Source organism: Marmota monax, unplaced genomic scaffold (genome assembly GCF_021218885.2).
Source record: "Marmota monax isolate L192 unplaced genomic scaffold, Marmota_monax_Labrador192_F-V1.1 WCK01_AAM20220418_F8-fsc00133, whole genome shotgun sequence".
Lineage (NCBI taxonomy): Eukaryota > Metazoa > Chordata > Mammalia > Rodentia > Sciuridae > Marmota > Marmota monax.
In genome coordinates, this window is record NW_026694821.1 from 3,449,330 (window position 1) to 3,462,106 (window position 12,777).

The 12,777-nt window shown below is 52.7% G+C and overlaps 1 protein-coding gene across 4 annotated transcripts in view; it reads left to right on the forward strand.

The window, feature by feature from the left end:
- The window catches only part of Mindy4 (MINDY lysine 48 deubiquitinase 4), a 109,763-nt gene that overhangs the window by 57,508 nt on the left and 39,478 nt on the right, over positions 1-12,777 (forward strand). For all 4 annotated transcript variants that reach the window (XR_006847612.2, XR_009225086.1, XM_046426029.2 and 1 more), the window contains 3 exons: positions 2,932-3,038; positions 5,420-5,536; positions 6,574-6,662. Coding sequence is in view for 2 of the 4 variants with exons in the window: in XM_046426029.2 (XP_046281985.1) it covers positions 2,932-3,038; positions 5,420-5,536; positions 6,574-6,662 (313 nt within the window). In the remaining 2 variants the exon portion in view is untranslated. The remainder of the gene's footprint in view (positions 1-2,931; positions 3,039-5,419; positions 5,537-6,573; positions 6,663-12,777) is intronic.

Genomic DNA, 12,777 nt, shown 5'->3' on the forward strand with positions numbered 1-12,777 from the left:
TCCTTTATCAAAACCAGAGCCTGGCAGATGGCTGAGTTTCTGATGTTGGATGCTTCTAGAACATATCTTGACCCACTAATATAGATGTCACATTCAAATTGCTCATACAGGAAAAGAGCTACGTAGCCCATTCTCTCTGTAGAATCCAAAGGATGAGCATCTTTCTCCTTGGTATCTTTGACTCCTACTTGAAATACCATATATATGTGTGTGTATATACATATGTACATATCATATATATATATATATATATATATACATATATCTATGTATACACATACACACAAAAAATTTTTATTTCATTTTTATTCCTCCACAGGGTAGATAAAACCATTTGTATGGGAAAACAAAAACCCTTGCTTCTTTCCTTTTCCACCAGACATTTATATGAGAACCTTAAAAATAGCATTTGCAAACCACTGGCTTTGTAGCTGGTTCAGTTGGCTTGGCCAACATGTCATTCCAGAGCGCTTTGTTTTTCCCTTGCACAGCGGTCTCGCCACGTCTGGGCCTGAGGCCTTCTATGTGGTCCTGAACCCGCTCCCTGCACTGGGCCAGTTCCTCCCTGTAGAAGCCAACGGAGGCTGCCTGCCTCCTCTTGCCTGTGCTTCATGGAGTCGGCTTCCTTGGGCTCCCAGCCTCCACCCCGGACCACTCTTGGCCTAGGGAGAGCGTGTTTCAGACTGGGCCTCCTCCCTGACAACCCCAGACTAAACAGAAGCCTCCAAATAGGCTTACATACCGCCGCTTCTGTGCCATCAGGAAGTAGCCTGGCCCGGTCACCACCAGGAGACCTTCTGGGCCTGGCAGTCACTAAGGTTACTCTGCCCCTTGTCTGGGGCCCCAGGTTCCCAGGGTGGAATTAATTACAGATCTCTGTTCTTCCAGCCAATGGTCTCCATGTCAACCTCTGCAAAATTCTGCCCATCAGCCTCCCTTCTCCCTCTTCCTTTCTTCCTGCTGATTTCTCTTTATCTTCACCAACCACTGTCTCTGGAACTTCTTCCTCCAGGAGCGACCATTGCTCAGGCTTTGCCTGTGTCTTTTTCGCTTGTGTATGTATTCTCACACGTGTGCGGCACTATAGCTACATGGTATTGTGTGCCTTGCTGGGTCTCTGACTTTCTCCACTGGGCACCATGTTGTTAAGAGCCATTTCTGTTGCTGGGTGAAATGAAGACATCTGTTCTTTATTATTTCAAGTTCCTTTTATAAAGCTATGGTCACACAGGGGTTGGGGTTGTGGCTCAGTAGTAAAAGCACTTGCCTAGCACGTGTGAGGCCCTGAGCTTATCCCCAGCACGGCCAAAAAAAAAAAAAAAAAGAATAAAAAAGCTATGGTCACAGGATAGCTTTTACAGAGATTCCCATTAAGATGGCGTCTCATTTAAATTCATCTTCTTGTGTAAATTCCAGACCTTTTTTGGAGAGGCTGTACCAGGGATTGAACTCAGGGGCATTCGACCACTGAGCTACATCCCCAGCCCTATCTTGTATTTTATTTAGAGTCAGGGTCTCACAGAGTTGCTTAGCACCTCACTTTTGCTGAGGCTGGCTTTGAACTCTTGATCCTCCTGCCTCAGCCTCCCAAGCTGCTGGGATGACAGGCGTATGACACGGTGCCCAACCCAGACAACTTCTTTTTTTTTTTCAGCCCAAAGGTAGAATCTGTCTCCTCATTCACCGAGTATCAGGCATTTGCCTTGTGCTATGGCTAATTCTCCCCTATGGGAAATAAGGAGGCTATAGAGGAAGATATAAGCTATGTGTCCTGGGGATATTGACCTGTTGACACCCCCCACTCCACAATAGGCCCACTCTAGCTGCATGTGTAGGGGACTGCATTCACAGTGCCCAGCCTTGGTGGCCCCCAGGAGTGCATCCTGCTCAGATCTGCCCTGCTCAGCTTCACCAGCACACTTGCCTTGGGATGGTTTCTCCCTGGGTCCCCTATCTGAGTGCTCTGGTAAATACAGTGGCAGTATTAGAAGGGCCGGTTTTGGGGGGCTGGGGGGAGGGTTCACCCAGCTAGAAATTTACAGGCTGGTGCTGCTGAAGACTTTGGCGGAGGCTCTCAGGGCCTCCGTTGCTCCAGCTGTAAGAGGACTATATCTGAAATCTGGCTTAGCATCTCTTCTGGCAGGAGATCCAGGACAGGTAGGAACTTAGGATGGCTGAATGGTTAGCAGTCGGCCTGGGTTTATATCCTGATATCCTGTCTCTGCCACTTCCCATCTGCCTGACTTGGGGTCAGTGACTCCCCAAAGTCTGTCGTTGGGGGTATTCATTTTATTATCTTGGGCTGAGGGTGCAGCTCAGGGGGAGAGGCTTGACTGGTGTGCATGAGGCCCTGGATTTGATTCCTAGCACTTAAAAAAAAAAAAAAAAGCACGATTCTTTTATTGGGCCATTATAGGGGTTAGGCGACACAATCCAAGAGGCCAATAATGTAAAGCACAACAGTAATAAACTATGACTAGAGTTGTTTTTGCAGAAACGTTTCAATTTCTTTCCTAATTCTGTCCTCCTCGCGTTTTTCTCAGGGTGAGAGATGTGTGCATCGTGTCTGCTGTGGGTAGGAGTGCCTCTGGGCTAGGCTTTTTCTTGGCCGGGCTTGGTGGCTCGGGTCCTAGGCACTCCATTCATGCTGTATCCCCACGTGGCATTTCCTAGTGGACCCGTTGCTAAGTATCACCCACCGGTCGTGTCCTTGTGGCATAACCAGGGAGGGATCGTAACAAGGAACGAGGTCCCTCTTGATCTGCTTTCTTTCCTTCTGCTGAAGCCCTGAGGCCTCTAGCAGAGGCGGGGTGGAGGCTGTAGGAGCCATCCTAACCCCCAAACCTTCTCTGGACTTGTCACACAGCACCATTGACTTTATGTTCTGTTCTCTGTGAGTCATGACGTGGTGTTTTTTTCTCCCCCACCCAGAGGATGTGGATGATACATTGATAAAGGAAGAAGTCATCCTGTCCCCAGCCCCATCAGTACTCAAGCTGCAAGTAGCATCAAAGCCAATTGACCTCTCTGTAGCAAAGGTAGGTGTCAACTTGGAAGTGTCAGGAGAGTTCCACGTTAAAATACATCCTGATATGGCTGCGGTGATTTTGATATTTTTGGTGCAGTCCTTCTCATTGTAATATCTTGATCATTGTTAAAATGGAAATTTGGGTGTGATGTAGAAGATAACCTTACTCAAGGGTCAGGAAAATGGTTCAGGTCCTGCTGAGCTTCCCCTAGATGGAGAAGGGTGGGTTACGCCCGCCCCGTCCAAATACCACAGGACCCAGTTCCTTGTGTGGCTCAGAGCGGCTTTACCGCATCCCTAAAGGACACCCCCAGAGTGGGTGGGATCAGGATAATTGTTCCCATGAGGTTGGCTCTGATCCTAAGCCACCCTCCCACACTGGGCTCTGGCTGGGTTGCTATGAGGGAAGGACAAGGAGGGCAAACGATTCCTCAGCACTGTCCAGGTTCACGCCTGGGGCCTCCTGATGAGGTCAGTGGTCACAGGACACAGGGTGCCCGTCCCTGGCCTTAGCGCCTGCTCTGCAGGCTGTCCTGGACTCCCTGCTGTGCTCAGCCACCAGCATGATCTCACTGCTCCCCCTGGCCAGAGGCTGTCCTTCATGGGCCTTTCAGCCAGGATCCAGGAGGAAAAACAGACCCTCCTGGGGACACAGCTGGCTTCCTTCTCTTCCCATTTACTACAGATTGACTCAGCACACAGGTCACAAAGTACAGGGTTTTCCTAGAGGTTTGTCCTTTCCTTTTCCATCTCCCTCCTCTCTGCCTCCCTTTCTTTCCCTTCCCAGAGGATGGAGACACACTTCAGGAGCCCCAAAGCGAGGAGTGGGTGCTCTGGCCTTATAACCACAAGGCCAGAATTCTTTGCAGAGGGTACTCCCTTTTGGGGTCAGACCTAAAGATCATGTCCAAAAGCAATGAGAAAAGGGGAGGCCGACAGAGAAGGCGGCTCAGGACCCACGGCCTCCACGGCAGGTAGAGCCCAGGATTGCAGGCTGTGGACTACACTGTGCTGAGCCTGAATCACTCTGTGGCTCAGATAATGGAGATGGAGGTTAGCCAGAAAATCCAAGTCCTTGTAGTTGCTAGGTTCTTGAGAAATGAGAAACGCAGTTTAAACACATGGGGGATTGTAGTTGGCACAAGAAAGGGAACTGGCCATGAAAGGCAAATTCATACATTCAATGTGTGTCATGGGCCCACATTTGGTGACACAGAGGCTTCTGCCATAGAGATTTCCTTACACTCAAGGAAAGAAATAATCACCAATTCTAGTGGAAAGTATTTGGAGACTATAGAAAAAGCCTGACCTGAAAGTTGGCTCAGGAGTGTGTTGGAGAATCTACCTGTGGGTCCCTGAGGCTTCAGGGTCCCCTTGGATCTAAAACCATGGCCATGAGAGGGCAGTCCAACATGGGGGTGGGGAGGCTCTGCCTTCCCCTCTGAGGGTCTGACAGTGGAGAGGGGTGGGTCCTTCCTGGGCTCTGGACTATGGAGCTTGGGTTGACGGGAGGTGGACAGTGAGCTCAATATCATCTCGGAATCTAAAGACAGGACTCTGAAAAATGAACGGGCTGCTGCCTTTGGAGCCCCTTCTTGGGGTGGTGGGGTGTTCAAGCAGAGTTCACTGAGGATCACTCAGAGGTGGCCCTAAAGGGCTAGACAATAGATATTTTTTACTTTGCGTGACCCATGGTCTTTGTTGCAAATACTCATCTCTGCTGTTGTAATGTAAAAGCAGCTGTAGACAAAATGTAAACAAATGAGCACCTCTGTGTATCAATAAAACTTCATTTACAAAAACATGGGGGCCAGATTTGGTTTGTGGGTTGTAGTTTGCCAACCCCGTACCACAGCACTGGTTCTCAGACCTGGCTGCAAAGTGGAATCACACGGAGGCAGTTTGAAAAGTACTGATAGTCGGGCAGGGGAGGTGGCTCGGCGTGGCATGTGGGGAGTTCTGGGTTTGATCCCCAGCATTACAAAAACAAAACCAAAATAAAAAACAAAGCTGCTGATACCAGAGTCCCTCACTCAGGAATTCAGACTTAATTGGAGGCAGGTTTGTCAACTTCTAGTCTTTCCTATAGAAGTTCAGAAGACTTCCAAGTCCCTTGCAAAATGAAAATCTTGTGTTTCAAGTCCTCTGTAAGGCACCTACGAAGATCTTGGCCCATGTCAGCACAGCCTTGTTTGGCTTACAAATGTGCAGAGGTGAGACCCTTAGGGCCGGGTTTCTCTTCCCTCAAATATGAGAAGAATGGGCTTGCAAAATAAAGGGAGCCCAGCTAGTGAAGGCACTGCCCTGCTATAATTTGAGTCCAGCTGAGCACCGAGCACTGCAGCAGTGTTTGCTTTTAAAACAACCAGTAAGACTTTCTCCTCTCCACAGGAAATAAAGACCCTTCTGTTTGGTTCTTGCTTTTGCTGCTTCAATGAAGAATGGAAACTTCAGAGTTTTTCCTTCAGTGAGACGGCTTCCTTAAAATATGGCATTGTGCAGAACAAGGCAGGTTGACCTTCGGGTTCTCAGGGGGCTTTCCGCTGGGTCACCATGGTCGGGATGGGGACATCCCCTAGCTGGGGAATGCCACAAGCCTTGGCTGGTTTATCCAGGGCTGGCCACTTCATGTTGGACAAGGTATCACTTGGTGCAGGAACTTCCCCGTGTGACTGGTGGGGTGAGAGCTGGAAATCCAGACCCTCTTCTTAGCAGTCATTCTAACCGAGCACCCACTTGCTAGGAGTGGTCCTGGGTGAGGGGGAGCAATAGGAGGCCCTCAGTCTGCTCTGGTGCACTGCAGGTGCTGTTGATGCTGCTCAGTTCCACAGACCCTTTTGGGAGGTGCTACAGGGGATTGAACTCAGGGGCACTCGGCCACTGAGCCACTTCCCCAGCCCTATTTTGTATTTTATTTAGAGACAGGGTCACTAAGTTGCTTAGTGCCTCACTTTTGCTGAGGCTGGCTTTGAACTCACGATCCTCCTGCCTCAGCCTCCTGAGCTGCTGGGATTACAGGTGTGCACCACAGCACCTGGAAATTTCATGTTACAGTATGGGAGGCGATAAAGTCACACCTGGAGTGCTGAGGTGACTCACAAGCTGAGCTCACATAAGCAGATGCTGCTGAAGGGGGCTCATTGTTAGCTGAGGTAGTCAGGAAAGACTTCCTGGAGGAGACGGCCTTTAGGATAGGTTTCAAGGGCTGGGTAGACAATTGTATAGCCTGTATACATTGAAGCATTTCCCTGGATGACAGGAAACCTATGGTGACACCTGTGGCTTCACACCTAGCTGGTTGTGAACAGCTAAGTTCCTCCCCTGGCACATTATAGACTAATCCCTCCTCTGGGGGGCCTTGTTACCCCCTCTCTGTGACTCAGGGTCAACGTTGACTGCAGACAGTCACATGTTAGGGTCCTGTTTGTGAGGGAACAGAGCAGGGGGTGCTTGAGCCCTGTAACTTGGGGCTGGGGGCTGGGGAGGTGGAGCAGAGCTCTGCCCTGGGCCCCTTGACCTTGGTGGTAACACGCGCTTCTCTGCAGGGCGGCCCCTGTGGGGTTCTGGCGGCCGTCCAGGGCTGCGTGCTGCAGAAACTCCTGTTTGAAGGCGAGAGCGGAGCCCGCTGCGCGCGGTAAGTCAGGGTTCATTCTGGCAATAGCTTCCTTTCCCAAGGCTTCTCCGGAGCATCCAGAACAAACAAGCAAGGAAGCGTGTGTGTTCCCTGATATTTCCCGTCTCCTGGAGGTCACGACAGGAAGGGGTCACGGCAGTGAGCTAGCAGGGTGGTGCTGGCCGTGTTAAATGGACGTGCGGGCATTCGTTTCTGGGCGCGGGGAGGATTGGAGGGCTCCCACATGCTAGGCACTGCTGGACAGTGTGGAAATGGGGCCTGCTGCCTCCTCGGAAGGGTCGATACCGTCCACACCCACGTCGATCTGCTGATCCGTGACCAAGTCTAGGGCTCCCCTCCCTCCCACGTTATCTCCCCTCTGCCAACGGTCAGAACCACACATTCCAGCACGTGGCTTCCTCTCCCTGCAGCTGTTTATTTTCCATTTTCCATGCTAAGTGCTTGCACCTGGGCACCCCCATCTCCTCCCCATCTTGCTGGAACACCTCTATGCAGGCATGATGGACGCCCGGGAGAACCACATGCATATCTCCTCCCCAGAGATGCACCATGAGGTAACCCTGTACCATGGTTGGTGCCAAGAGCAAAGGATGGGTGAGGTCCTGGCCGATGCCAGAGGCTGGCGAGGCCTCCCAGAGGAGGTAGCGGTCATACCATCTCCTCTTTGCATCCCAGTTCCTAGCTCATAGCAAGTCACCCCAGAGTTACCCCCACTTCTAGCATTCACCCTTTGTTTTTCCTTGTAGTTGAAAATATTATACATACAATTAAAAGACATTTTACTCTGATACCTGAAGGAGGAAGAGAGTCCTTGATTCCCCTTCACACGCGTCCTTGAAGGTATGCAATTTCTCAAGAGAGAAAACATTCCCAGGAGTCCCCTTGCTCCAAGTTACAGTCCAGTGGATTCTGAAGCCATAGCTTAGCTCTGCCAGTTCCTGAACTTTATTGAAAGATCCTTGCTCTTTGAAATAAGTATTAAAGAGCCTTTTAAAAAGAAAAAAAAAATCGGGTTAGGTCTTAGGTGTTGTTTAGATAACAGGACCCACTCCCCTTTACTCACAGGTGCCTGGGAGAGATTCCAAGCTCAGCTCTCAAAGGAGACACATTTCCCCAGCATGAATGATTTGACCTTGACAGGGTCCAAATGAGGGGAGCTTTCCACACTTACCGTTTTATAATTCTTCAAATAGTTTTACAAGATAATAGTCAGGTGGTTTCTGTCAAACCCAAAGGAGACTGCTAACCACAGGCACAGCCGCCATTGCAGGATCGCACCCCTCTTCTTGTGTCTCTTTGCTTCCCACCCTGGTCTGTGCAGGGTCCTTCCCCTCTGCCAGTTCTGGAAGATTGGCCCAGCAAGATGATGGTGGGCAGAGACTCCCGCCATTCATTCCTGGTGAGACCAACACAGTCCTCAATGCCCAAGAACACTCCTGACTGGGTGGCATCTGATAAGTGAGAGTCCTCTCTCTGGCTGACTTCAAAGGGTGCAGAGGCTCTGTGAGCACACGGGCCTTTCCTTCCCTCCCTTTTCTAATTTGCCCTGAGAGAGCGTGCAGAGCATGCCTTCCAGGTGTTTGGCAGGGCCCAAGGAGACACATGTGGCCTTCCCCTTGTGGCACTTAACGATTGAACAGGACAGGCGGTGAACGGGGACATGCAGGCTGCTAAGGGGCCACCCAGACGTGAAGTGGGTGAGTGCAGGCTTCCTGCAGGGGCACATTTTTATCTTAGTGATAGCTGAGGGAGGAACACAGCCTTGGATTCCCCATCACACACATCCCTGCACACTCTGGACCCCCACCCCTCATCTCTTCCCCTCCTCCCAGGCAAACACCCTCAAGTCTTCCAAGTCGGCAGGCCTGTGTGCTCAGATGCTCTGCCTGCCCGCTGCTCTGACCTTGCCCCTTGCCTGGTGACCCCAGTTAGGATAAACCAGGCCCCGCCTCCGGTAACTCCACCAAGCCGCATCCTGTTCCTCAGTGACCTTACCTGTCACCAGGTAATGTCTGTCTCTTCTTTCAGCAGAATACAAGTCCCACGAGACTTGTATTTGGGTTGCCTGTTCTACAGCGTGTCCCTGGCATGTAGCCCAGTGCCTGGTCCACGGGAGAGGCCCTCAGGATTTTTGTTGAATGAACACATGGACTGATGAATGAGTTATCCAGACAAACAGGGAGGGGAGGCGGCCTGGGCCTGGTATTCCAGTAAAGAGAACAAGATGTGCGAGGGCCTGGGGGCAGGGAGAAGAGCAGCTGGTAGCCTGGGGTGGCCTGGTGGTGTTTGGAGGGGCAGGGTGTGACCTGGGGCTGGAGGGTGGGATACAGCTGGGGCTGCCAGAAGGGCTCCAGGCTACGATCTTAGAGCCAGTTTACAGCCAGTCTTAGAGCCAGTTTAGAGCTGAGGAGAGATGTCCCATGACTCATTTCAGCCCGAAGCCCCTTCTAAGTTACTTTTGATCTTCAGCTTTGACATCGGGGAAAGTCATGGATCACTTCCCAGTAGTCAGGATGGAGCATTTCAGTAGGAAGGACCCATTCTGCCCAGGACCTAAGACTGGCTTGATTCCTTGTCACCCACCATCCCACTCCATTAAGGGATGCTGAGCTCTACTTTCTACACCAAAGAGGGAATGGGGACTTATGGGGACTTGGAAGGCAGAAGAAGCCCATCCAGCTTGGGGGAGCAAAGGGGGCTCTGGGTAGACAGAAAACCCTACTAGGCTGTGAGAAGGCATGTTCTTTTCCACCTCCCATGGCTGGCCAGTCTGGCTCCTGCTATACACTGACCCAGGCCTCAATGTCTATGAACAAGTGTCTGTTTATGCTCCTACTAGGCAGTTCCACCAGGGTTCTGCTGGGGAAGAGTGGGGGCTGCAGAAATGTGGCCTTTACCCCTGGGGCTCCCCATCTGCTGAGATCTGGGCTAGTCTGGTTCGCAGTCTCAGAGGTCAGGTTGCTTGTGTCCGTGTGTGGAGGACTGTGGGGCTCAGTAGGGTCCTGTGGCCAAGAGGGTGCTCAGGGGGGAGGAGGGAAGCTGCCACTGGGGTTATGTGATGTGTGACGGTTGCACTTCCCGACAGCTGGGAACTGGGCGGGAAGGCTGCCTGGCGGTCCTGGAGGAGACCTTTGCCAAGCAGCTGGTCAGGGCCGCCTTCTCCTCGAAGTCTGGAAGAATTCATGCTGTCCCTTTCCTTGGGGACCTATAACTCTGGGTGCTGCTTGTATCCCGCCCCCTGCCTTGCATCCCCGGCCTCTGCCGCCCCCAGGCCACACACACAGGGTGCTGCATCATGTGGGGTGAGCTCTGCAGGCCTGAGAGGTTTGGGTCTTGAAACCCAGTGACAGGGAGGTGTGGGAGCTTGGCTTAGTCCCTGCACTTTCTGACAGAGCCTGAGGGCACTCAGGGAGAGGTGGCAGATGGGGTGAGCTTGGAGGTCCCCGAGACCCTCTGTCTGACCCAGTTAGGACTCCCCTCCTCCTCATTGGTGGGTTGTGGGCAAGGGGTCCAAATGCCCTCCTCTGCCCTCCTACCTGCATCTCCTCCTCAGCTCCTCTCCCTGGGCCTGCTAGAGGGGCTGGAGGCAAGTAGGGAAGGGAGCAGAGCCCTCTGGGGGCTTGGGTTAGGCCAAAGGCTGGTGGATGAGGGGCTGCCTGGGGCCAGGTCAGAAGTCACAGGAGGTCCTCACTGCCAGATGTGCAAGTGCCCAGGAAGTGGGAGGAGGTGGGGGGGGGAATGGGGAGGCACTTGGGACCTGGATTATGGTGGGATGAACAGGGATCCCACTTTGCCACCCGTGAGTTAGGAAGTCATCTCTGGCCTAAACCCGACTCAAGATGAAAATACAAACAGAGCCCTTTGAAAATCTCCATGGGCTGTGTAAGCAAGACCATTGCACTGGGCGGACCATGGACCAGATGGGGAAACTGAGGCTCTGTGAGGGAGAGATGCTCGCTCAGGGTCACGCCTAGCACCGTGGCAGAGCTGAGCCGGCCCAGGAGCCTTGTCTATCACACCATGCTGCTGTCCCACAAGGGCCAGAGAGGGTAGGGGGGCAGAGGCTGAGGGTCATGGGTTTGAAACAGCTGATGACTGGGCACCCTCTGGACTCTTGGAAACCCAGGGTGGCTCTGTTAGTTGTTGGCAGAGACTGCCTTTTGCCCTATTAGCAAAAAAAAAAAAAAAAAAAAAAATCAGCCCAGTAGAAAAGAGAGTAACCGCAGAGGCGCGTGGGCAGGTGTGCTGGTACCTTCCTCCACTCCAGCTCCACGGCTCCCACCGACCTATTTGGACTGCGTCGATATGGACAGATCGGGCCATCCGGGTTCCTCCATGGGTGGCATGTGCTGGGCCGATCTTGAGGCTTCAGCCGCTCCCTTTACACTTGGAAATTCCAGGATTTCAGTAATGATGCAGCTTAAAAAAATTTTTTTTTAAAAAAGGAGGTCAGCACCTCTGCTGTGTTCGGGACACTGCCTCCCCGTGCAGACCCTGTGGTCTGCAGACCTTGAGGACAGGGAAAGGGTCCTGTGGAAGTGGAGCAGGGGATGCGCTGGCACCTCCAGGGAAGCCATGCTGAAGTAAAGGTCTCTTGGCCGCCGCGCTGTTCTCCTGCAGGACTGTCTGGCTTCATTAAGGCTCATCTATCAGGCTGGCAGCCCGCCTCCCTGCCATCAGCCAGGCAGAGCCGGGCGGTCGGCCACGGTGATTTTCCACTCGGGAAGGGCTGGAGCGGCTGGGCTCATGGGAAGAGATGAGGTCTCAATGCCCTGCAGGCCTGGAGAGGGCCCCAGACAGGGAGGCCCTGCAGAGGCCACCGCAGCTGGTGTGGTGGGGGGGAATCCAAGGATGGCATCCTCTTACCCCTGCTTTCCTCTCTGAAATGGGACTGAAGGCTCAGAGGAGGGAAGGCACTTGTCCTCGGACCCTCTGGACATTGGTGGTAGAGCCGGGCTTGGAACTCAGGCCCTGGGGCCCCAGGCTAGCCATCTTCCTGCCTTCTCTTGACCCTGGGAGGGAGCAGAGAGCAAGGACTCTTGGGCTTGCACACACTGGACAACTGTCTCCTGAATTTTCTATAGACTTCATTTCCATAGGCCCATCCGAGGGGACAGGTGAGGCTATTTTGAGATAATTGGGGTAGAATGTGTCTTCCCTCTCAAACACTCGGACAAACTCGGGACATATTATGGCCCTGCCCTCCCCCTCCCAAGACAGACCTCTTCAGGCTGCACTTCTCTTGGAGGAATTGGACTCTTGAAGAAACTCCTCCCCGCCTAAGAGCCAAGCCAGGCGCCAGATTCCTGGTAGGAGTGTGGCAGATGGGTGTCAGCCACACAGGACCTCCACAGTCACCAAGGTGTCCCTGTGAAAGCTACAGCGAGCTGTGTGGTGAACCTGGAGTGTGTGTGGTACAGGCAGGCTTGGGTGACTTCCACTGTCACCGCCTGTGGGACAAGAACTTGTGCCCTCACCCTCAGCCCTGTTGGCCCTGGGGTAGGTTACATGACAGATGGCAAGACAGGGTGATGCCAGGGCCATCTGACTCAGTGCCCATGTTTCCAGGTGAGCATGGAGGCCAGGGTGGTATGGGGCTGCCCCAGACCTGTAAGTCAGGAGTCAAACCCGGGCCTCTCAACTGTCCAACCGCTGCACACCCCAGCTCTGCTGTTTCCTGGAAAGTCACGTCTCAAACAGAAGAAGGGGAAGGCCCAGGAAGGGTGGAGAGGTCGGAGAAGTTACTCCACGGAAACTAGTGGAAAGAGGGATTTAGGAGTAGAGACAGGGAGGGTCAGAGGGGCGGCGAGCAAAGCCCCCCAGATGGGGAGCAAGAGCTCTTGGTCGTGTGCTGAAAAGACAGGCTCTGAGGCAAAGGGACATTGGCTCCTGAAACCAAGTGCCCAAGACAGTTGGTTCTGCTCTCCTGGCTCCCTTCCCTCCCTCCCTCCCTCCCTCCCTCCCTCCCTCCCTCCCTTCTTTCCTTCCTCAGTGTTTATTCTTTCCTAGTTCTTACCAACAGTGTGACCTTGGAAAGATCAAGTGTTGGGGCCTCAGTTTCCCCATTTTAAAAGGGGATGATAAAAGGTCTTACCTCATGGGGTGCTTTCATGAT